General features: G+C 36.9%; 1 protein-coding gene across 4 annotated transcripts in view; it reads right to left on the reverse strand.

Annotated features, from left to right (window-relative positions):
- Nucleotides 1–26668, reverse strand: part of ACSL3 (acyl-CoA synthetase long chain family member 3) — a 68485-nt gene that overhangs the window by 11025 nt on the left and 30792 nt on the right. For all 4 annotated transcript variants that reach the window (XR_006165598.1, XM_033005420.2, XM_042795880.1 and 1 more), the window contains exons 2-12: nt 25864–25965; nt 20791–21212; nt 14304–14481; nt 7579–7688; nt 6155–6293; nt 4121–4271; nt 3389–3512; nt 3044–3115; nt 2400–2539; nt 1494–1666; nt 275–349 (exon numbers count right to left, since the gene is read on the reverse strand). Coding sequence is in view for 3 of the 4 variants with exons in the window: in XM_033005420.2 (XP_032861311.2) it covers nt 275–349; nt 1494–1666; nt 2400–2539; nt 3044–3115; nt 3389–3512; nt 4121–4271; nt 6155–6293; nt 7579–7688; nt 14304–14481; nt 20791–21183 (1555 nt within the window). In the remaining variant the exon portion in view is untranslated. The remainder of the gene's footprint in view (nt 1–274; nt 350–1493; nt 1667–2399; nt 2540–3043; nt 3116–3388; nt 3513–4120; nt 4272–6154; nt 6294–7578; nt 7689–14303; nt 14482–20790; nt 21213–25863; nt 25966–26668) is intronic.

Consider the following 26668-nt stretch of genomic DNA (forward strand, 5'->3'; position numbering starts at 1 on the left):
ATAGCCAAAAAGAGTCATAATACAACCTAGTAAAAAAGCCACACATTGATAGATTGATAGCTTTGGTCTAGATGTTTAAGTTTAGAAATCATCGAGGAATTTATTTTACCTTTTTTCTCCTCCAGGATCAAACTTTCATAGGCAAAAGTAGCATTTAAAATTTAAAAAGCCAAGAAATAGTCTTCTAATTAATACTACTGAGCAAAGCCCAATAGAAAAATAGCTATATAAAGTTCTTACACAATATAATTTAATCACATACAGAAATTCTCACCTTCTTCCCAGTTCATTAACTTGATTTCACAACAGACTAAAGGTGCTCCCACTCTCCCTGTAGTGTAGTCCCAAACTGGAATTTAAAAAAAATAGCATTCTTCAGAAAAATAATTTTACCAAAATTGATTAAAAAAAAAAAAATCTTTCTTGTCATGCATCTTATTTAGTGAAAATTAAGTGCTATTTATTTATAACTTTAATTCATAGAACAGAACTTCCAAGAGAACCAATAAATCTATCAAGGTAATGCAGACAAAATCCTTGTCCTGTGAAGAGAACAGATTGCTGTATTTACAGATATCTCCAGTCATAATGACTCAGTCTTGATAGTAAGTTGGCCATGTGGATCATGCTTCAGAAGCGACACAGCAACTTTAATTAGTGTTTCCTGCACTCAAAAATAAGTAGCAATATTTCATAACAACTCAGGGATTCTGTATTTTGATTCACTCTCCTGAAGTCTCAATCCCAAACACTTCTGCATTCGGGCATCTTCCCAAAAGACCATCACTGAAGACTACGTCATTTGTATTACAGTTCCACTACTGGTTTGTTTTGTGGGTTTTTTTGTTTTGTTTTGTTTTTTTCCCCCAAGCTACTCTGAAGAAGCCATTTCTAAAGACCTCTTGGAATAAAAAACACATCACAGCAGTTTGTGAATCACCAAGGACAACCATAATACATGTTCTATAATCCAGCATAATCTAGCAATGAACCTTTGATACTCCTCATATGATTCCTAGGTAGATCACACCATTGCCAAAAAATAGCAGCTCTGACTGTTTCTGCTACCACTGACTATGAGCGAAATTTTAGGACTGAGGCAACTGAAACCATTAAGTTCTGTTATATGAAATTAAAATCTGGTGCAGGCTTTTGCATTCCATTTTTTATTTTCTTAACGTCTCAATATACTCACCAAAATTAGAAATAATTTATTCAGTTCAACTGGAAAGTGCAATAATGCCAAGGTCCCATTCACACTATTACAGGTTTCTCTATCACAAACGAGAATGTTCATTTTATACGTATGTCACCAGCTTTACCACGTGTCAAAATTAGTACCCCTACTGTTTTATACATTTTATGATTACAAGTAATTCCTAGGATTCCCCAGTTGTTTGGTGGCATACACCAGGTGAACAGACTGTCAAAGCCGGTACACACAGAGCGCCCTGCACAGATCACAGCACGCCGCGGGATGCACCGACACCGACCTTCTGTGATTGTGCCAGCTCCAGCCGATTCAGTTAGTCCATACCCCTGTCCTACAGGGCAGCAGAAACAAATGTTCATAAACCGCTGGGTTGCTGCAGACAGTGGAGCTCCTCCACAAAGCAGGATGCGAATTTTTCCACCTAGCAGCATTCGTACTTTCCGGAAAATAAGGCTAAAATGCAAAGATAAGAGTATAAATTTGTTGCTTGAAAACAAAAGAAGCCTGTACCTAATTTTGTATCTGAACTGAAAGCTTCCGCCATCTTTAAATGGATTTTCATGGCATACAAGGAAAACTTTGAAGGAGAACATTTAAATTTTCAAACACAGATTTCTAAGCCTTTATCCACATTCTAATTTGAAGAAAGGTTAAATGTTTTGAGCGCATAGATTTAGTAAACAGTAAAGACCTGTGATTTTTCTCCTCAAAATTAATTTTAAAAGGCTGAAAAAGCCATATAAATTTTGCAATTCTATTATCCTTTAGTCTCACTGAAAGCTGGGAGTTGGACACAGTGATTTTTACAGGTTCCTTCCAACATGAGATATTCCACAATTCACTCCTATGAATATGTGAAGTCCACAGTTATCTATAGGAATATACTTTCCATCTAACTCAAGAACTGTGCAAATCCATTATTAAAGTCCTAATAAAAATAATGTAATAAATATAAAATCTCCAATCAGCTTCAAGTTAAGTAACACTTAAATTATATCAGTGAATATTTAAAACTATCACACAAACTACCAATTTGATGTCTCCATTTACACTTAATTACAGACTTGTTCATGTTCAAAGTGTCAACATTAAAACAATGAAAAGCACCAAAAAATCAGATACTGCTCATGTGGTAAGACTTCAATAAGCATTTTTTTGGTGCCTTTAAAAATGAAATAAAAATTACCTATCACAGAGTGGGGTAGTATAACCTTTGGAAATCTGTTCCATTTTGTAGTTGTAGGCCAATATAAATAGATTCCGCTGAAAACTAGTCATTTCATTCACTTTATTCATGACATTTTTGTATATCCGATCCATAATTTCCTAGTTAAATAAAAAGATAAAGTTTACCTCAAAGAACCAGAAATCCTAAATTCAGTACAACAAAACGGAAACATGGTCTCAAAATTCTAGCCCATTTTGGATGACAACTCACTCCCAGGTTGCTTCCTCTTCTATTACTAAGAAATAGCAAGATGTTCACAGAAAAGAGGAAAGCAAACATCTGAGTAGAAGCGTTAGTTAATCCCAAAATGCCTGCTGCCAACTACCTTTATTCCGTTTGTTTACTATAATGAGCAATACATGACTAATTAAAATGGCAATCTAATCCCCATAGCTATTTAAACTTTGAAAAATGTTGACACTCATATGATGAATGTTAATCCCCAACATACAAATAAACACCAAAAATATTACATTAAGCTACTTCAACATCAGAGGTTCTACCTTTTTAATTTAAATGAACATTGCATTAATTTTGTTGTTAAAATTTTGAATTATATCTCAAAAATAATTTTTAAAATTATTTATCCTTCAGTTACTTACTGGGACAGCTGCCATTAGGGTTGGCTTAAGTGTAGTAACATCACCTTTGCTTCCCTTCTTGATTTTAGAGGACTAAAGCAAAGAACAAGTTTACTAGCAGACACATTCAAGATTTTTAACATGAGAAACAAAGTGACATAGCACATCTTTCAAGCAATTATTTTCACTTAAATTATATTTTAAAAATTAAAACTAGTCCATAGTAACAGTCATAAAACACTAATGCGCTGTTTCATGAATTGTAGAAAATAAGATTTGTTGCACTATTTTAAAAGAAATATTACACTGATCTGGTATGAGTAGGTTTTTTTCTTTAACCATAAGGGCTTACATCTAACAACATACCTGGTCAGCTAATGTCTGAGGAGAAGAGTAACCAATGCGGCATCCGTGAGACAGACACACAAGTTCAGCACTCAGCTCCAGAACATGGGCAAGAGGCAAATAGCCAATATAGATGTCTTTTTCCCTGTAAAGAGTTTTCAAAAGATAAGTTTATGTTGTATCATTAGAGTCCTCAGATGAGTCATTAAGATAAATTTACACAGAACTTACTGCAGAACTAGAGAAAGTGGAAAAACGCCTTTGAGCTCGAGAACATTACTTCAAATAATATGGGTTTTGTTTCAGAAGTCGCATAGTACATATTGTAGGTTTAAGGCATGAACAAAAGTGTGATGGTTACTCATCCCAAGACAATTAACTGTGTGTTACGGTTGCAAAGGCAACTCTGTGGACAAGATTAAAAACTGCACCAAACAGAAAGAAACCACAGAATTTAACACTAACCAAAGGAAGTACTGCTTAGGGAAGCTTTCAACCACTCTAGTGCAAGGCGGCCTCACAGGCTTTTGTGTCCCGGTCTTGCCCACATACAGAAGACGAGAGAACAAACAGCACATGAAGTAGTCATGTCATTTAATGCAGTATTGGAAGATGCTCAGACATCAGTGCATAGTATGATGTGTCACAGACAAAGCAATATTAAATAGCCAATATTTTACACAGTAATTAATCTAAAGTTAGATACAACTACAGGACTTCTTTATTTGCTGGTAAGCAACTGCTGGTACATACCCCAGATTTGGAATCCTCTCAGCCATTCCAGTTATCCCAGCAATTATGTTGCAGTGGGAGATCATAACTCCTTTGGGAACTCCTGTGGATCCACTTGTGTACATGATCACTGCAATATCTGAGGGCACAGGCCTGGCCTGCTGTTTGCCTCCTGTAATTTGTGTTAAAAAAGAGAATTCATAATGTGTAGAGAGCCTATCAGACTGGGAGATCTGATATATTAACATATTCCAGCAGTCATTCCAATGTAACACTACATGACTATTGCTATTACATTTTACTTTCAATTAAAAAGATTGTGGTCAAGCTTAACTGCCTCACAAAGAGTAGGAACTTCTTTGTATTAGCTGAGCAATACTTTGAGTTGTCGTCCTAGCCTACCATGACACCACTTTTTCTATTACGTTTCCCATATTCCTGCAGAGGAGAGAAAGATGGGCAGAGCTTTGGTGTCTCCAAAACACCACTGAGCATCACATCCCCAGGAAGGTATGCTGCATTGGTTCCACACTGTCGCAGGGTCAATCCCTGTTTGCAAAGGTGCTTTCTCATGCACTCCCTGGCAGAGGAATAACATGCTGCTTCATTTGCAACAACTGCAGCAAGGCACCTTTGAGCCAACACGAGGTCCAATTTCTATACATATTTAAAGGGACTTCAATAGCTTTAATATAATTAAAGCATTTTTTAAATACTTGCAACAAGAGCAAGACAATATGAAAACAATAGTGTTTATTCATAGGAAAAACTGCATAGTGTGCAATACATGCAGCACAACATACACTCTGGATGAGAAGAGTGAAAGCATATTTAATAATTTCCCACTCACTGAATCCTGTTCATCCTGCACAATGAACAACACAGAGGAAAAAAACATAAGCAGCAGCTCATGTACTTAACATCGTATTAATTGAACATGCTAGACCATAAACAATTCATTTGTGTATTCCACAATTTATGAATGGTTAGTTAACTTGACAAAGATAACATTCCTTTATTATAGTGTATAGTATGTGATATTGAAGAGACTAAAAAAAGAAAGATTAGACACCTTTTTACATAGCACATAGATTAAAAAAAATCTCAAGGAGCTAATGAATTGTAGCCATAATTTTTTTCTGTCCATGTTGTCTGAAACAGTTTTAGTAGTACATAAAACTAGTACATCAAAAAGGGAAATCCATCATTTAAAGAAACCGAGAGGTCACAATGTGTGGACCAAGCTTGTCATTCCCCTAAACATCAACAGCAGACGGATTAACCACCTACTCTATTCCTAAAACAAAATTCAATCCAGCATTCATGTGTACCTTCAGTGGTTAAGAGATTCTGAAAACAGAAAGAATAAGAACAGAAGAAAACAACTACTGAATATAATGAAATCTTAAGATACTAGGTTTAGTAGCTCTTCAGAGCCAAAAATAAAAATTAGTTATGATAATATTCAAGACACTTTCTGAAATTCTGAATTCCGATTCTAACAATGTTAGAGACTGGAAATAAATTTCAAGAAATTTACATAGTAGATTGATAATTTCAGAAATGCAATAAGTGACCAAATTCTACCAGACTTAAATGGTTATTTTATATTTTGTTAGTTGTGAATTTAACAAAACTTAATGGTAGCGAATTACTGATGTCTTTTGCTACAAAGCGCACAGTATTTTTTTCTGTGTGCTCTGAATAACCTGGTTTTCATGTGTCTGATCATAAGAATACTTTCTAAGTTTCTAGCCTCGCCTAAAGGCTTATACTAAAAATTGTTCTTCAACATGTGACACTTTGCTGTGGAGGAAACAGTTTTTATTAAAAGTATTTTACTCTGTTGAAAAACAAAACCAAAGAAACCCTACATCCCCAAATACAGCCACAGCCAGACCATAAAACCCCACAGATTTTATTTAAAGAAAAAGCAGATGTTAAAAAGTTAATTACTACATAATTTTGAGATCTGCAATTTCCCCAAGTTTAATCAACAGGGTCAAAGTAGGACAACAAATGAGGTGGTCCAAATAGAAAGAAGAGATAACCTACCAACATCTGCCTTGGCCCCCATAGCTTGCACAGAAGCCATAGTGTGAACGATGACACCCTTGGGAAACTCTGACCAGTTTGTTGGTTTGCCATCCACTGTAATAATGTGTCGCAGCAGTGGAACTTGAGAAACAATTTCCTGCAGAAATGAACAAGTGTTCAGAAATCAAATGTGATGTTTGTGCCAACAAGAAGGAAAAAACAAAACAAACCACACAAAAAAACCCCACCCTATCTACTATATACATTAAAAAAAAGCATTGACATAAAATACCTGGGAATATTAGAGGATAAATTTGTCTACCTCAAGCAGCTGTAAAGCTTGAAACTTTCCACATTTAGAATTTCAGGACTGATCGAACTTTCCACTTACAGGTCCAAAAACTTTTCCAACCATTTACTGATCTGGGTCTTATTTCAAGAAAAGCCCACGAATAAGACTACAATGATTTGTAGAGATAACTGACTCTCCACTCTCATAGAACACAGAAACTGGTGATACTTAGCTTTCAATAATTCTTACGTTGCTCCTTGATTACTATGATATTTAAAATAAGCAACGGCAAGCAAAAATATGGAAAATTGTTAGTTAAGCATTTCAAGCAAAATGTGAGTTCTGAAATATTTATTGATGTTCTAGTGAAGAAGATACGATTATCATCTCTAGCAGAAAAAATTCATTCTCTTACTGAAAGCTGAAATAAATGTGCATGTATATATACTCCCATTCAAGTAACCTTAGGAAAAAAAAAAAAGTTTGGGAAACTCTCATTCAAAAATTCAGCAACAGCGCACACTTTTTAATTAAAACAATCCCTTATGTGAAAGGTTTAGTTTCCCCAAAACACACAATGATGAAACTCATGCAGATTAGTTGTTTAACTTGTGCATTCGATCTCGGTCAGTAAGTCAAAAATGTTTTTTGACTGTTCTAATGTTCAATAAACTTTCCCCAGCACTGGAAAACAGCTCTAGCTCTTCGAGCACCCGTCTTTAGATTTAAGAGCCATACTCTGCTGGGACAATATCCAACAAAAAAATCAGGAGGATGATCACATTTAGCTATTCATATACAGTTTATACATTTTTTTGTTCTTCCATTTGCTTCAACTGTTGAATTTATAGGTACTGAACCCACCCAGAAACCACAGCAGTTTCTCGTAAAGTTGTTGTTTCAGGCAGCACTGCAGCCCTTCAATAGGGCAAATTGCTCATCGTGTTCTCCAAAGTCATTGAGGAACCTAAATCCCAATGAAGGCTAACTCATTTTTCTGTACATGAAGACAGATACATAAAAATCTTATTCAAAAAGTGCCTGCCCTACAGAAAGGCAATAAATCATTGTTCCATACAATGGAACCAAGCCTTTTAACAATAATGAACAGATACACTGGAAAGAGATAGACAAGGAACAGTTTTCTGACCTTCAATTTTGTTTGCATCAATTCTTTACTAGTAATGATGGTGGTCACCTCCGTTTCATTTAGCCCATGTACTATTGCTGGGCCTCCCAGAGTAGCATACAGAGTAACAACTGAAACACAAAATGAGAAAAAAAAAAAAACCACAGTGACTCTATGTTACACTTCCAAGTTTAGTTCATAATGAAGAGCTGAGATTAACTTATAAATTAAGCAACACAGTAAAAATATTTGGCAACTAATATAAAGGTGGTATGGTTTCCTGTTTTTAAAAAAAAAAAAAAAACAACATTTCACATGGTTTTAAACACAGCATAATTTCCAGTTAGTCCCAAAAGGAATAAAGAACAACCACTGTCTGGGACTGTTTACTATTTTTCAAGGTTTAACTAGAGGTACTAAAACCACACTACCCTATGTCATTCTCTTCTAGACCTATTCTTGTACTTTCATGGCTTCTACAGTTTTAAAATTAGGCATCTGTTCTCAGTTTAATATACTGTTTAACAGACCTCTTGTACGCAGGAAAGAAACTGCTCATTTATGTGACTTTTCAGAATTCACATGCTCTGTTACTAGCCTTTTACAACTGACTGATAATAGGAAATTAGTATAACATGTGATACAAGTCATCACAGCAGATCAATTCTCACACTAATAAATCTGTGACTATCATATTATCCCTTCTATTTAAAACAATATAATAAAGGTGTATTTGGTTAGTGTGGCAAGGTTCTTGCAGTGGGGGGGCTACAGGGGCAGCTGCTGCGAGAAGCTGCCAGAAGGTTCCCCCGTGTCCGCCCGAGCCAACGCCAGCCGGCTCCGAGACGGACCCGCCGCTGGCCAAGGCCGAGCCCAGCAGCGATGGCGGTAGCGCCTCTGGGGTAACGGATTTAGGAAGGGGGGAAAAACACCCGAGCGCCTGCAGCTGGAGAGAGGAGCGAGAACACGCGAGAGCAACAACTCTGCAGGCAGCAGGGCAGCGAAGCAGGAGGGGCGGGAGGTGCTCCAGGCGCCGGAGCAGAGATTCCCCTGCGGCCCGAGGTGCAGCCCGTGGGGAGGCAGGCTGGGCCCTGCAGCCCGGGGAGGCCCACGGAGGAGCAGATCTCCACCTGCAGCCCGGGGAGGACCCCGCGCCGGAGCAGGGGGATGCCCGAAGGAGGCTGTGACCCCGCGGGAAGCCCGCGCTGGAGCGGGCTCCTGGCAGGGCCCGTGGGCCCGTGGGGAGAGGAGCCCGCGCTGGAGCAGGTTTGCTGGCAGGACTGGTGGCCCCGTGGGGGACCCACGCTGGAGTGGTCTGTGCCGGAGGGACTGCACCCCCTGGGAGGGACCCACGCTGGAGCAGGTCGTGAAGAACTGCAGCCCGCGGGAAGGACTCACGTGGGAGAAGTTCGTGGAGGACTGTCTGCCGTGGGAGGGACCCACGCTGGAGCAGTAAAGGAGCTTGAGGAGTCCTCCTCATGAGGAGGAAGGAGCAGCAGAGACAAGGTGTGATGAGCTGAACACAACCCCCATTCCCCGTCCCCCCGCACTGCTGGGGGGGAGGAGGCAGAGAGAATCGGGAGTGAAGTTAAGCCTGGGAAGAAGGGAGGGGTGGGGGGAAGGTGTTTTTAAGATTTGGTTTTATTTCTCATTATCCTACCCTGATTTGATGGGTAATAAACTAATCTCCCCAAGTTGTGTCTATTTTGCCTGAGATGGCAATTGGTGAGTGATCTCTCCCTGTCCTTACCTCAACCCACGAGCCTTTCATTATATTTTCTCTCCCCTGCCCATCAGAGGAGGGGAGTGATAGAGCTGCTTTGGTGGGCACCTGGCCTCCAGCCAGGGTCAACCCATCATAAAAGTTTTAATCATCAAAATCCTTAGACATTGAACTGACATAATGAGAATACAGAATAGCAAAGAAAGAAAATATTAAAATCTATTAGAAACACTGATTCCTGTATTTAAGGACAGCTCTTAGCAACAGAGTGTTAAACCAAAATTATGTCATACAAACAATTTTAAAATCATATTTAATTTCGTGGCATTTTAGTGGGCACTGCATGAAAAAAGACAGGAAGCAACTGAGGAAGAAAAAGGCAGCTCAAAAAGGAAGAGAGGTATTGCTCCCCCCCAAAATAATAATTTCCTATTTTCCAAGCAGAACGCTAAACAGGAGCATCTCAAAAAAGTTGTAAGGTCAATCAACACAATCATTAATAATTACTTAATCAATGCTGGAAGTTTTGTCACATTAGGTACCTGAATTTCTTTTGCATTTTAGTCTGCATTTATCTGAATATTTAAACAACATAATTATTAAAACAAGAAACCTCATTGCACATTATGGCTGTAACTATACTATGTTCACTGCAGCAAAAATAAAAAAATAAAATAAAACCAAACTATTGTATGCTAAGATTTGAAATCCAGGGAGTTACTAAAGAAGCATACTAGAGAAGAACTCAAATGCAAGTTTTCTTACACAGAAAAGTAAATAGTTGACCTCTACTTATTTTTTCCTTGTTAAAACAGTCCATCATAGTTCAGAACTGTTGCAGGGCAAATGCACATGCACTGTGTTTTCTTTAATTTGGTGGGAGCAAAGTCCAGAAGAGTGCCTCTACTAGTTCCCACGAGCTCTCGCTACTTACTGCAGTGACCCCTGTTATATAAACATCTAGCAGAAATTCAGTTTCCCCAAGCCAACAAGCACAACCAAGACAACGCAACGCCCAGAAAGAAAAATATAATTTCTGAAATAACCATTTCTGTAGTTAATTACTCATCTACACATAGGTCCATCAAGGACAACTTCGAGCTAGATGACAGAGCCAAATAGAGATATATCCTTTATACGATAGTACACTGGTCTTATGGAGAAAAAAAAAAAAACAGCAATGACTCCTATCTCAAATTCTCATTTCTTCACAATGGTACCTGAAACTTCTTCAGACAAATCTGAGAGTTTAGTTTTTCTCTCCTCGTTCTCTTGAAAACATACTGAGAAGGTATTACCTTTTGCATTCATCTTTACTCACGTAATAGTACAAGTGAGTCTCTGAGATCTGAACTCCTGCTAGGAGTACTACTCTAAAAGTCTGACAAAAAAAAAATATGTCAGCACCACTAAATTTTCCAGCTAATGTACAAGAACAAAACTTTGCCCTAAAGAACCAAATAGAATTTTTGCCATTTGTTTCAATGTAACTAAAATGTTAAAGTGAGTAATTTCAGCATTCATCATACCTCAAAACCAAAAAGTAAAATATACCTTTAAAGGCTTCAGCCAAATTAATTCTGTCAAAACCACTTCTGTTCAAGCTTCAGGAAGGCATGATTGAAAAATGAAACATAACCTTTCCTATTTATTTCATTATTTGGTTATACACTCAGGTGTTTTATCTGTCCACAGTAGTGAAGAGCTCTTCACACAGATGAAGAGATACCTTGGAAGAAAATCTGGTTTAATGCTAGTACTTTTTTTTCCCATTTTTGACCTAGTAATCCCAACTCCACCTCCTGCAAATACATGACTTAGATGGATTCAAACAATGTAAAATTTACAATCAAGCAAGTATTTAATCATAAAACCATTTGTTTGTGCAAGTAATCCATAATATAAAAATTACTTTCCCCATTCTAATTCCTTAGTACAAAAGGCACTCTCTCCAACACTACACATGAAGTAGAAGATCCTACTCTCTTGACATCAGTTCTAGGCACATACCATCAGATTTAAAGCATTTCACATTTGGAAAGAATGTCACAACGCTACCATGGCAGCTAGCTGTTGTGAAACTTATATTAGCATTTTTCAGTTTACAAGTCATTTAGCAATGTCTTGCCACAGTGCTACTCCACCATCATCTGAATTTTATAATTCATTCATCAAACCAACCGTGAATACTGCACAATAGTATCATCTGCTAACACACAAGTCAGCCAAGTTCACATAAGATGACATACAGCTTAGATGCTAAATACCACGTCAGACAGTGTGCCGAAGCACGTCTCAATAAGGGAATTTAGAACATTAATCCAACAAACCCAAAAACACATGCATACCATTCTGCACACGACATCCATCCACTATCTCATTCCCCCCCCGCCCCTCAAATTACGAAATCTTCTTCCTAGGATTTGTAAGCGTACTTCACTTTCAAAGGAAAAATAATTGATACTAGCCTTTGCATTTTGTTCCCAAGATAGTCACTAGGAATCTAACAGCCCAAAAGTGATAAAACTGTGTTTCAACTTGTGGCTATTGCCTTCAGTCTTACCAAAACACGCCTTTAAGCAGAGTCTGGCTTCATCTTCTCTGTATGTTCCCATTAGATAGTTTTAGACAGCAACAAGGTCTCAACTCACTCATCTTAATGCTGAACAGACCCCACTCTATCAGTCTCTCCTCGTATGTCGCGTTCTCCAACCCCTTCAGCATCTTGGCAACCCTCCACTGGACTTGCTCCAGTACGTCAACGTCTGTCTTCCTACTGGGGAGCCCCAAACTGAACACAGTACTCTAGATGTGGTCTCACCAGTGTCCAAAAGGAGGGGAAGGATCACTTCCCTAAACCTACCTACTACACTCACGCTACTACCACCCAGGATGCTGTTGGCCTTCACTGCAAGAAGGGACTGCACGCTCACAGTTGACTCGTCCACCAGAACCTCCAGGTCCTTTTCCGCAAAGCTGCTCTCTGTCCAGTTGTCCCCCAGCCTACACTGCTGCATGAGGTATTCCAGCACACACACTGGAATTCGTAATTGCCTTCAACGAACCCCATGAACTTCCAGACAGCCCACTTTTCCAGCTGACAGGCCCCTCTGCACATCAGTCCTGCCCTCCAGTGTACTGGCTGCTTCCTCCAACTTGCTACAGGCTGTGACGTTCTGTGTTTGCACTGTCCCATCATCCAGGTCTTCAATAAAGACAAGAAACGGTATTGAACTCAGTATCAATCCCTGAGGGCTGGCAACTACCTTTATCCTACTGATTACAATCCTTTCAGCCAATGATCCAATTAATTTTCCATCCATCTTATCTATTTAGCCAGTCTTTATCTGACTAGTTAGACTGTACAGATACTACAGGAGATCATGACAAAGGCCTTGCTAAAGTCACAGCATACAACACCCACTCTCTTCCTGTCTGCAGACCTAGTTATCACATAAGGCAAGCAGGCTGATTTTGAGATGGTATGGGCAAGGGCAGTACATCTTGTAACCAACTCCACCCTTAAACTGAGGGAGTAACACAGCATAAGGGTACACACAAAGTAACCAAACAGACCTGCAGTAAAGACTTATTTAAAATGGAAACTGCTATACATTCATGAACATATGCCTTCTCAAACTGAAACAGACTCATGCTTAGAGCAGAGGGGGATCATGTAAGATACAATTTTCTTGTTAGGCTTGCTTGCAAATTCTGAAAAAAGTCTAAACTGATATACATCTCTAGCATAGGTAGGTAGCAAATCAGGAATTTCTGCACATCTGGATTTTACAGCCCACCTCTTACTGAAGAAGAGTAAATCTGACATGGGAGAGAAGAGACCAAAGCGTGTGAGGGAAAGCAGCTTCTCAAGTGCCCTGTGGGAAAATGAGAAATTTCCCCAAGAGCATCACAGAACCCAGCCAGGCTGGGTTTACAGTTAGGTGAATGACATTAAGGAGTGATGATAAAACAAACATTTGCAAACAACAACTATATGAAGTTGAGATCAGCACTCAATAGGTTTCTTAGCAAGAAAAATGGGCCTAGAGCTCTTAATATCTAAAGGATAATTAACTAGAAGTTACAGAATGGGGCTAAGACTGTCATCAGACAGAACAGCCCAACAGACACCTCTCTTACGGTCACTCCATAAGAAAATGAGGAGTATCATCCAGGCCAGAGAATAATAGTCTCAGTCCACTGCCAGGGTTAAGGATCGAGTCAGTATATGACTAAAACAACTACTATGAACAAGACTGAGGCTGACTTTAAATAGCTCACCAAAACGAGATACAGTCTTAAGGTTTCTGAAATAATAACTAGGACTCAAGCATGTCCTTGAGCATAATCTCAAATCTGCACTCAGGTTAAATTAGAATGTATTAAATGACATGAAATGGACTATGAGAAAGTCAAGAGGCAGAGAGAAGAAAGAAAAACATATCAGCTCAGACTAAGGTTTGAGTTGAGGAATGACTTACACTTTGGTAAAGCAGTTACTAAGCAACTTTTTAATAAAAGCTCTGCAAAATAAGGTCAGGACTTAGACATTCCTTTTTACTTTTTAGAGATAACAACACAATAAACTCTAGCCAAAATCAAAATTGAAGAACTGACAAAATATGCAATTAAAACAAAAACTTACAGGCACAGATTAAGGTTTGGCGTCAACTCCTGAAACCGAGTCAATGAATTAATGTGTGATATTTATCTGTTTTTAGAAACTTAGGGATCTGTACTGATTTGAGATTAAAAGGAAATAAACCTCTCACAAATTCATTGAGCAAGCTATACTCACTGAAACCATACTCCGTCTGCAAACAGATTCACGTTTCTCTACTCAAGAGCAAAATGCTACAAAGTGCACAGTCTCTACCTTACGCAATATTTTTTATTTGCAATTTTAAACGTTCCATATACTAAGAAAGCTTTATATAAAGTGAAGTAAGAAAAAGGTTTATTTTCAGATTGTGTTGTAAGATCAAAAGACATAAAAATGTTCAGGAAGATGCATACTTACGCTGGTAGTTGCACATAAAGCAGGCCTGTGCTGCAATCATCCACTCAGCTCTAGTCTCACAAAAGATAGCAATGTTAGTCTTTGGTTGCTGACCCAATGCTGCTAAGCCATTTCCAAAATTAACAGCTTTAATGTATACATCTTCATAGGAAAGCCAGCTGTATTTGCCAAGGATGACCTAATAAGAATAATAAATTCAATTTAGAAAACGAAAATCTTTAACACGTGTCCTACTACATCTTCATCCGTATGAAGAAACCAGAGGTTTGAAGTAGTATTTGCTGGAATTATATCTTACTCAAGATAATTAATATTCTTGCCAAAAAGTACAGGGACTGTGGAAGTTCCAACAGAAATACTGCAATATCTCCATGCATGTTATCACCCCAGTTTCTATTTTCACATTAGAAAAGCACACGATTCCCACTGTATTTCATAGCTTCAGAAGCACTCTGAAAGGCCATGGTTATCTGATCCATATGCCTTCAGTTTTTACAAAGTTTTATTTTATGCTAAGAAAAGTGACAAGCATTAGCTAGTACAATACATTCTTTGTAATTGCTTTCTTAGATATTTGGGCTACAATTCTCCTACACAAATATGATCTTTAGATGTTCATTCGTACTAAAAAAAAAAAAAAAAAAAAGGCAAAAAAAAAGGAAACCGAAATCCAGAAAGAAATATATCAATGTGTCTTCAGTCAGAAACTGTGAAATCCCTTTCCCTTTGCTTGCTCCAAAACAAGTGTCGGGGGAAGAGGAGTTACCTTTTTGCCCTTTTTCTACTGTTAAACAGAAGTAGACAGAAGACTAGACTGGAAATTACTGGCAAATCTCAGTACTGAAGTCATGTGGAACACATTAAACAATCTCACTTTTTCTTCTATATGGGAAAGCTGGGGCACAGTAAAATTGGATTTGAATTTACAAGTCACTGTCATAGTGTGCACAATTGCACCTTGCAATACTGTATTCCCACTGAGTGATAGGATACTTCGAGGATATCCTAGATATTTTCATACACAGATATAGTTTGAAGATGCTTTACATTCAAAACCCAAACTTTAAATTATTATACCTTACTCATCTATTTATACAAGCACTTTGACAATTTTGAAAAATATAATTTTTTTCTTATTCAAGTATTTCAGATACTTCCTTTGACTACATAGCATTAATAATCAATGCAAGCGAACACTAAGAAAAAAAGCTAGAAAAGCAATCTTCTCCCTCCTCCCCCCATTCTGTATTCCATACTTCATTTATCAACTTTAACTAAATTTCAAACCTGTGGGCTGTAAAATCTAACAACTTTTTGGCATGTAACTACATTTCTAATGAGTCTGTATCTCCACATCCACCTCCCTAATAAAATGAATTTGAAAATCTCTCTCGAACTGTACTAAGGAAACAAAATCTAATAGATTTCTTTCATCAAAACACTTTTCCAAGCTGCTGGAGTTTACTACCGGGTAACTGAGCTGCACCTACTATAGTCTTGCTGCATATTGCTCATTAACCTACTGGTTTAGCAGGACAAACCTTTCTTAAATCAGGACAGGTATACATGCAGCTGCTTGAAAAATTCACAGATGTTTCAAGGGAAAAAAATATCATTTAACAAAACCAAAAAACAATACTTGCCAACAATAGCGATACTTAGCAATTTCACCAGAAAATAAACATTTCTCACACAAATATCTGCTCAGGTTTTCCTGTTTTATTTACAGCAACTTTCAGAGCCAAAAACCTTACTGGAGAAGAAACATCACATTGACTATTTCTGTGCTGTAGAGAGAATCACAGCAGAACTGCTGCCTGACCACCTCCGCAGAGGGCTCACCGCTGCCGGTCCTCACAGCTATGGCCCCCCAAGGACAAGGACGGGGGAGTTCCTTTCAGTTTCAACACACCAAGATATTTCTGGTGTGGAAAACTTTTACTGCTTCCAAAGAAAATACTGCACTCTTCCTGTTCATCCAAATATCAGTAATTTAGAATTTTTATTCCAATTTGGGACGTTTTTCCCCCAAACACAGTATTTTCAGACAACCTGGAAATTCTTGACAAGCTTATCAGTTGAAAACAATTCACAGCAGAGAATCAGGCAACACCCTTTCCACCGTTATACTCTACCTACAGTGTGGTGTCAGGCATACTGCTCTTAAATAATTAGGCCAAGAAATACAAGTAGATTCTTGTTACTGTTTCTGGTAAATTTGCCAATCTGTAAGTATACAGGTTTTGATAATTTCCACCATTCACTATGTAACTCACTGAAGGTGGAATAAGAAATCACTAAAAGGTCAAAAATTGACACTTCTGAATAACACTTGTGATTCTGCTTTTTTCCCTTTTTTTAGTCTCTTAATTTATGCTCATCGCTTAAGCAAGTCTGAAATAAAGTAGTGAAAGAAGGCCTTATTGGTGCTTTCCTTTCTTAAAAGGTTAGAAAATGCACAGAAAGGAGGTATAGCGCTGTTATTTTTATATATATAGAAATATAGTTATATTGCTGAAGAACACTGGCTTGTGAAAACAGATGAGAAGACCTCTTCTAATGCACCTATTCTGGGTTTTACTTTTCCTATTGCCTTCCATATATTTCAATTCCCATGTTCTCTTCCTCCACATGCCCAGCATTTCTTCTCTGTTCCCTCCCTATGACACATTAATATACTGCCTCTGTCGGTATGTCCCTTTCCTGTGCATTTCTCTATATGATACTTTTACAGGACACACAGCAGGTTATGGTTTCTCTCATCCTTCCTTATGTTTGAGTATGTCTCCAACTCCATCTCCCTTCTTGGCGTTTCCCTCAGTAGCTTTTGCTAATATTTTCCAATGTAGTTTCTATTGTAAACAGCTGGTAAGACTGATATTAAGTGTCAATCTTTTAAACATTCACACAGGTTTCATTTTACAACTTTCAGAACTTATTTCTCCTAGATAACTACTTACTAACTAGTTACTAAAGAAAATAACTGTCCAAGAGTTCGCAAGAGAAAGGCCCAAGGAGTCAAGATTATTGAGAACTGATTAGACAGAGAGATAAAACCAAATACTGAATCAGAAGAGACAGCACCTCTAAGCATTTACTTCTAAATACTACATTAAATGGAAATATACTGCCCTCTAGTGCAATGCCTTGTAAATACACTTAAACTGCAAGTTACTAAAAGTATTTGAGTTATTTAATGCATTGGAAAATATTTATTGTATTAATATTTGGAAGTCCACTGAAGTATAGAGACTAAATAGTCGCTGCACAGTGAACATTTCTTTATTCTTTATTAAAGCAATCATATTCAAATTTTCAGTGCGAAGGTGTCATAAAATGTTCTCAAAAAAAGCTGCAGACACACATACAGTCGTTAAACTACCCGATCTCAGTTACCTTTCATTTTCTTCCTAGAAGTAGCTCTTAAGGCTTGAAGAACCTTGACTACAATTTGGAAACCAATGACCATAAATTAAACATATTTCCTTGTAGAAAGTACATGAAAAATTAGGCAAAGGATGTTATTTGAAATGTCCGTTTTGGGCCTTTTTCACACAAAAACATGGATCACAGCTGAACACCTCTGAAAAATCCCATCCTAAAATATTACATAGCACCCTGTGTTTTTCAACATCATAAGCTACTCTTACTGCTCAATGAATTGGAATGGCAAGAACCTTCCTGCAACTTCACAGTACATTTCAGTACCAGCTATAATGAGTAACATTCTGAACTCCCAAGTGCTTGCCCAAGTTCTTACCGCTTCACATAAGTCTCACAGGCTTTAGATGCATCACCTTCCCCCATCAAAACTGTGCTTACTTTCCCCCATTATGTCTAATTTATTATGTTTCCATTAATTCTGTTCTTGGTTACAAACCCTTTCTAAAACAGAACAAAACAAACAAACAACTGCTAAAGCAAAAAAAGAATTTACACACAATCAAAGCAAAATCCACAGACCATCAGATATATAACAGAGCAAGCACATGACAATACAACCTATAACTAAGACAACATAAAATAATCAATCAGCAGAATAAACTTCATCTTTCAGGCAAGGTAGAATTTAAACTCTGCTTCAATTAATTTTTCCAATTAATTACATCTTAATCTCTGAATTATTTTCAACATTATTTTTCTCCTGTCAAGTAAATATTTTATGAAATTAATATTACTTATGCTCTCCCATCCATGTATTAAAGGACACTACAGAAGAAAACAAAAACTAACTACATATGAAATATAAAATTCAAAGTGGTTAGAAGCAAGTATTTGTACGTTATTAAAATCCATTAATTTCTGCTACTTTGGCAACTACACAGTAATAAATAAATCTTTTGAACAACATAGTATCATAAAAATTGAAGAAATTACAGATTATCTGGGATATCACTGTTCTCAGAATAAATTAATGTAGTACCTGATCTTAAAAGATGTTAAATATCTAGCTTTAAATAATTTTAGCCAGAAGCATAAGCACACTTATTTCTCCTAAGAATTAGAAGTTTAGTATTTTACTTTGCTACACACGTTTACCCCATTAACGAATCATTAATTAGGCTAATCTAGCCCACTGCAATTTGCACAGAAAGATATCTTCTAATAGGTAATACAACTCAGTACACAGACCCATGAACTATATCCAGATCTGTCCCTGACTTGCAGATACCTCAGAAAAATGCATCAGTCATTCCCATCACTGTGTTTAATTTCTGAAAGGGAAAAAATTAACAAGTTTTCAACTCCTATCAGGTATAGAATTTATATGCATTGTATGTAAGAATTAAAATTGTCATGCACCTTTTCAAAAAGTTGCAGTAAATAAACCTCAACAAGTTGCTTTTACTAAAGTAAAAACGGCAATAAAAAGATGCATGGTATGAAAGACAAAAATGAAAAAGTAACTCTGACAGTTAGAATCAACAAGGTATCTTGAGAAATTTTCCAGTTTTCCTCACTTGCTAAAAAACATGTTACAAGATATTAAGAAACACTGTATTCTTTAATGAAAAAAAAAAAAATTTAAAAAGTAGACTTATGTGATAATGCCACAACTTGGAACAAAATAACAAGGGCAAGTTCACCATAATGAACTGTTGTGTCAAGCTCAGATAAAATTACCTAATTTATGTAATTCCTAAATCTAAATACTTAGAAACAAGTCATTTAAGTAGGTCAACACCAACATTCTTCATCTTTCCAATATTCAGAACTTTGCTTGCATAACGGAAAAGGCTAAAACTCCTAAGTTCTTATGTCTTACATTACTAATTGTGTTTAAAAAACAGAGCACAGATCACAGGCAGACAAAATTCTGATTTATGCTTTGAAGTCCACTTTGTACGTGAACTTTCTGTTTCTTTATAGGGCAATGAGGCAGCACAACATGCATCAAGAAAGATTACATGTACCCATTTCTCCCAGCATTTCCTTCATACTGAAAAATTAACTCCATAGCTGGGAGGAAATTTCACTAACAGTTAAAGCTTCTATAAAGATTTCAACAGAACTAAACTCTGCCATGTATTGTGATATTAACCAAATTCTACTTTAAAGATTATAGTTCTGTGTCAAAATTAAAACTAGCAGTATTTAAGGAATCCTTTATTATATGAAGAGATACATTTTTCTTCTGCAGGAAAACTCAACTAAAAATGGTCTTTATAGCGTGTAGTTAACAACTTCTACATTAGAAGTTCAGGTGTTTAACGCATATCTGCACATACCCACACATCCTGTCTTGCTTCTTCAGGCAAAACTGCAGTTTTAAATGCATCTGAACAAATACAAAGCAGCAAGTGACAACACAGACCAGAATGTAAGAGACTATAAAAAGGCAGTCCCTTGAAACAGAGTTTTATATTGAAATTACATCTCACACACACACCATGATTACTGATTAACAGAGAAGTAGTTAACCTTAAAGGAGATTGAAAGGGGGGAAAAAAAAAAAAAAAGAAAAAAAAAAAAAGACTCCTCCAATTAAAGTCTGTGAAATCCTTTTCCAAAGAAAAATTTCATTTAAGCCCTGAATTCACAGGGTAAAGCAGTAAATCCTTAAGTCACAGTTAAGTTTACTGAAAAGACATCTGAGTACAGGCATCTAGTAATTTTTCTGTATTTATCTGACTATAGTTCAGAATAACACAAAGGGAGATTTTTTTTTTGCTTTAAAGGAGAATTTTAAAGCAAGATACATCATCAACTGAATATTAAAAACAAACACATAACACATATTTGTGTTTCTTCTTTAGCTGAAACCATTTAAAAGGATATCTACTCAAGAATGCAAAACAAAAGCTTAGATTCATTTTAAATGCTGGGTAGCAAAAGATTGAGAAATAGATAATTTAACTCTTCACAAGTATGTAATCTAAGTAGAGAAACTTTTTTTCCCTGCTCCTATTTGCTTTACTGGACTAGAAGTGTTGCAAAAGAAAACACACTGTTAAAGTTCTTGAAGACAGACTGCAAAGAGACTTACCTTTTTAAAAACTTTTCCAGATGGCTGGATTTCATCTTCCTCTTTTAGGATTTCACGTGTTCCCAAGAGTTTTTTGTCTTTAAATTTAGTTTTAGCATATTTAAAAACTTTGTCGAGTGTATCACACCCAGGATATAAAACTGAAGCTAAGCAATGTAGACTGTTAACAGATCTGTATGCACCCCCAGGCTTGTTATTCACAGGTTTAGCTTTAACCTGCTTGGCTTTTGCTATAGCCTGCCTTGATCCTGAAAATATGTACCATGGAATGTATGTTACAAAGGAGTACACCAAGATTATGAAGTTTATAAACTGTAGAAGAACAGGGTTGATGTTATGTTTCAATTTCATTTTGGTTGTTTGCGAAGGTTTCAAGGAAGAGTTCGGAAACATGGATCAATTAGATAGGGATCCAAGAAGATCTGGAAAGAAAAAAAAACAAAAGGTTAGTGGTAAACTCTATAGCTGTTGGCAGGGGACATATTTTCAAACATATTATTACAGTCCATATTCCAATTTTTTTTTTAATGCAAAAAATAGGCTAGAAGTCTTAACCCCTAATGCAAATGAAACAAGACACCAGTAGATGAGGAAAAACTCTTCCACTCCCATTTAACAAACTGCAATGCTTACTAATATTTTTATTTCTTTGGATACTACACAACACAGAACCTAAAGGAATTCAGGACCTAGATTTTTAATGAAGAAGTGACATGTGAATGGCATGTATTAATCTGAAAATATTATACGATTGTACAGTATAAAAGATCCTCTCCAACCGTATCAAAATACCTACACGTGTATCTTCATTAGCAAGCTTTGTGACCTTTGACTGTAAATCATCAACTTCCATACAAGCTCTAAGAACACAAGTAATGCCACCGCTCTGTACATGGGAATCTCAACCACTAAGTATGCTGAAATGCTTTCCAAATGTTATACCGACTGGGAGACCTACGTAAGAGAAGGGAACTGCAACCTTCCTCCATAAAGGCCCTATACGCAACAGAACTTTGCTGGTTCTTTTATTCCTAGGGACTTCCCATCAGTCCTACGATTTCAGTCGCAATGCCAGCATGCAGCAGGCGCACTTGCTATAGAAATAAACATGACGGTAAATTAACAAATATTTGGTAAATATTGGAAAATGGTTTAGAAATATCCCCAAAATCCTAGCAACAGCCCTATGAAGAGATGTGTAACTTTTTCCAGGACCCTTAATGATGCCAGGATACTTGCTTTGACTTTTTTTAAAGCATCATTTACTGTATCTAAAGAAAGCATTTTTTAAAGCATTATTTATCGTATCTAAAGAACACAATGATGCAACTTCCTAATATATTCTACTGTGGAGGCAAGAAATTATGCTATGTGTCTAAAAGATAAAAAAAAAAAAAATCAACAATTAAAATCATTATGGAAAACAGGGGCACTTATAATGGCTGAAGATTAATTTCTGCAACAGTTAATGAGCTACCAGTTACAAAATTTGGTGTTTTGCGCATAAAAGCAAAATGAACTATAAATACACTTCACTCAGTTAACTTCTAAAATATACTGATACAACTGTATTAAAAGCAACACCATAAAACAAGCAACTAATAACGATGTGTACATAAGATGCACAACTTTGGTAATTCTTTCTAAATGAAATACATTTTCATTCACAAAATACAGTGCAAATACCATGTTGTTTTTTGCTGAAGTCTTAACGTTCATTGACTCTTTGAAAACCCTAATGAAGAGGAACTGTACTTCAAAAAGTAATGTTTAAATCATGTAAGATCCTTCAGTAGTAATAGGAAGAAACCTTGCTTCATGAATCTTAGATTCATAGGTCCTTTAGGGAACAGATCTATCCAATATTCTTCATTTGTAGAATGAGATTAATACCATTTTTCTCTAAACTATACAATTTCTTAAAACTCCAAGCAAAAAGATTCCGCCCTCAGCTTCTTCCCTAACAAGCTGCTGTAACCTCATCATTAACAGTGCAGTGTTACAGGCAGTTTCAAGGAATCAAGCAACATCAAGGTCTGTTCTGCAAAGCACCCAGACACATATTCAAATAAAGTGCAGGAGCTCTTCATAGTAGGGACTTATTAAATCAAACAGCAGAAGGGGGAAAGGGATTAAAAAAAACTAAAAAAAAAAGTTATAGAAGTGTACATATATTAATTTTCAGATGAAAGGCAAAAAGCAATGACAAATAAAAAAAAATAGGCTAAAGGGGAAATTCAGTAATCATTTGAAAAGACTTATGTTCTTAGGCTGTCACTGAAAGATACTTAATGGAAATAATCATGTCAGCCAATAAGCTAATGCAGTCCAGGAAAATTATGCTGTTGTTGATAGCAGCATAGAACATGATGTTTTAAAGCTGAATCCAGAGTTCATATCACAAAAGTTTACCCGTTTTTCAGAAAGTTATATGTTGTACTATAATTTTGTATGGCCCAATTTGGGGGAGGGGTCGGGTGGCCAGGGACACTTTTTTTCTCCTTGTAAAGCTGGAGAACCTCTTTATGCCTAAGAAATAGAAACAGAATTTAACCAAACACTGTTACAAGCAAAAATTAAGGCAACCGATTTAATACCTTTTGCAAAATTGTTCTCCAAAGCAATTCCCCATCTGACAGTTGAGCTGTCCAAAAATATTCTCTCTAGGTTTCACATCTTCTCTTGGTTAGAGAGGCACTGAGCCATTCTAGAACAGCAACTTCCCATCTGATTTTGCAATTATCTCAACAGCTTTAGTCCTACCTCAGAAGGAGAGAGGAATCTCTTCCACTATTTCTAAAATAACACCACCAAGGTCTCATGTCAAGCTCTCTCCTGGCTTGCCTGAAGCCTTGGACATAATCCCCAAAACCAGAAATGTTTGCTTTGAATTGCAAATCATAAATTGTGCTATGCCCGCCATTTCATAAAGGGTGCATCGCAAGAAAGGGTCTAAGGAACACTCCAACAGGACAGACTACAGAGAAATATTCTGAAATGTCACCCTGGTTCAGAAAAGTAAGCATCCAGCTTTAGAACTCTACTCTGATGTCCATCTGTTATCCTGAGTAAATTGCTAATTATTTCCATTTCTTCTTCAGTAAAGTGAGACTATTACAAGTCATCTATTTCAAACAGTTTATCTTAAAAATTAACACCTACAAAAATAATTTTTCACTTAAAATGTAATTTTTTAGGGATAAAAAAGTATCTTTTGCAAATGCAGTTTCTTGCCTTGATGGCCAAACAGGACTTAATTTTTATTTCTTTAAAATCTTATAATTAGGAGACAGCAAACTTTAGCAAAAGAGTGTGTTCCTGTAACAGTGTTTAACAACGTAGCAATTGATTTCCCATGGGGATATTTACAGAGCCTCTATGCTTGTAAATACAATTGTAATTACCATTGCAATTGTGAGTGGGAAAAGTGCAATCCCTTTTTGAACAAGCAAGAAAAATACATTCTAGTATTCTCATTAGAAGGATTAGTTCCAGTATCTTTGTAGGGTGATGGTTCTAAAGAGAGATGAGCCACAACACAAAGGAAGTTTCTTGGTGGCAATTTAAAGGCTCCACCTCTTTCCTCATATAACTAAAGAAGACAAGATGCATTTTAACTCATCATTTCATTTATTTATTTGTGAAGAGAAAAATTCCAGGTAAGCAGAGGAGATGCAGTTTAAAATGCCTTCAACCAACAGATTCATCATTGCCATTCCCAGCATAACACTGAAGCCAGCTAAATGGATCACTAAGCATACAATCAAAAAATCATTATGATAACAATATAGAAGCAAAACTTACTCCTAACTTGAGGGTAGAGTGCCAGCAGTAAGACAATTATCTTTTTAAAAAAAAAAAAAGAAAAACAACAACAACAACCCTCCAGTTTTAATAACATTGTAAAAGAAAAAGATTGCATTCATTAAGAATTTTTGCACATGCATGTCTGTAACAATTGCCGTTTAGAACTTTTAAGGTTTGGTAATTTAAAAACTCAAAATGAATATACATAATTAATAATCAATTTGCAGAACTGATCTGAAAATTAGAAGTTTTAGGGAAATTTTCAATGTTATATAAAATTTGAAAGGCTTGAAAGGGATGCACTGTCTGCTGTTTAATATTCTGACTTTTAGAAAGTACCAAAAGAAAAAAAAAACAAACAAAACCAAAACAAACATCAACCTCTGAAAGACTTAGTGAAATACTATATTGGGGCATTAAAATACAATTTGTGGTCACTTCGTTAATTCTGGAAGACTGCTTTTGACTGCAAAGAGAGGGTAAGTAAACCTAACATCTTGGGGCAGCAAGTGAAGAGTAAAGGACAACAGGATCCTAAGCAATTTCATAAGTATTAGACTATGACACTGCAAGAAAGTCTGCTGCCTTTACAGTACTGTTCTCAGGTAACCCCTGTTTAATCACTGACAAATAAAAATACATGCCACGTTAAAATATTTTAACTTAGTGGTTCAGTCGGCAGATTAGCTCTAAACACGCAGGTTCCTATAGAACACACAGCTATTCTGGTTTCCTATAACCCTGCTGGGGTTTTTGAGGAATCAGTGTTCAAACTGTGACTAGTGATGCAGGAAAGGTAGGCTGGTTAAATCCTGGAGAAAAGAGCTGCTAATTTATGCAAAAATACAACTTATAGAAAAACATGTGCAAGCAAACATTTCTACACACACATAATAGCTGCTCAGTTTATATGTAACTCTGTGTCACGAAGTAGGCATCAAACAGCAAAGAGTAAGGCCACAAGTAAAAAGCTGTACACTTTTTTCAACAGCAAAGAGAAGAAGCAACCAGCACACTCAATTCATGAGTGTGGAGGAGTAAACCAGCAATTTTCCGGACTGATCCTGCTTAATACATAATCAGTGATTTGGCCTGATATACTACTTATACTAATACTATTATAACCTTTAGTTTTAGAAGAAAACTTTTGTTAAATGAGAAAAAAAAAATCCTTGAAGGAATGTGTTTACTAATTGACCTGCTTATAATAATTACACTACAATAAAAGCATGAAATTACACTACAATAAAAACAAGAAAAAGAAACCTTATGCAACTTCTCATCGTGGCAGGTACAGGTACAACAGCTGATACAAGATGTTCCCGTCTCAGTTTACTCAACAGGAGCTGTCAGGCAACTGCGCGAAATCTAAAAATGAAAAATCCCCATTAAATACGGCAATTATAAAAAACATTCTCCATTCTTTCACTTGTGTTTTATAACAAATAAAACCTTTTGCTGATCTAACACTGCACTGTATTGCCTTGGAGAGCCTAGGCCCACTACATCTAAGTTAAAATAAAGCCAACTGTTAACACCCAACATAGTCATGGTTCATACTCAAGTCCAGCATAATCAAGGTGGCTGGGAAAGCATTAGCTAAATCCAGTAGCTCATGCTACTTGCCTCCCTAACACCCCAGTGTCTTTCAATCTGTCATGGTTTAACCCCACATGGCAATTAAGCACCACACAGCCACTCACTCCCACACACAGTGGGATGGAAGAGAGAATTAGGAAAAAAAGTAAAACTCATGGGTTGAAATAAAGACAGTTTAATAGGACAGAAGAGGAAGGGAAAATAATAGTAATACTAAAAATAACAATAGAATATACAAAACAAGTGATACACAATACAATTGCTCACCACCCGCGGACCAATGCCCAGCCAATGCCCGAGCCACAGTGCCCCCAGGCCAACTCCCCCCAGTTTAGGTACTGGGCATGACACCACAAGGTATGAAATACCCCTCTGGGTCGTTTGGGCCAGCTGTCCTGGCTGTGTTCCCTCCCAGCTTCTTGTGCACCCCCAGCGTCCCCCAGCCGGGCAGTATGAGAAGCTGGAAAGTCCC

This window comes from Tyto alba, unplaced genomic scaffold (genome assembly GCF_018691265.1).
Source record: "Tyto alba isolate M040663 unplaced genomic scaffold, T.alba_DEE_v4.0 Super-Scaffold_10, whole genome shotgun sequence".
In the NCBI taxonomy this organism is placed as follows: Eukaryota; Metazoa; Chordata; class Aves; order Strigiformes; family Tytonidae; genus Tyto; species Tyto alba.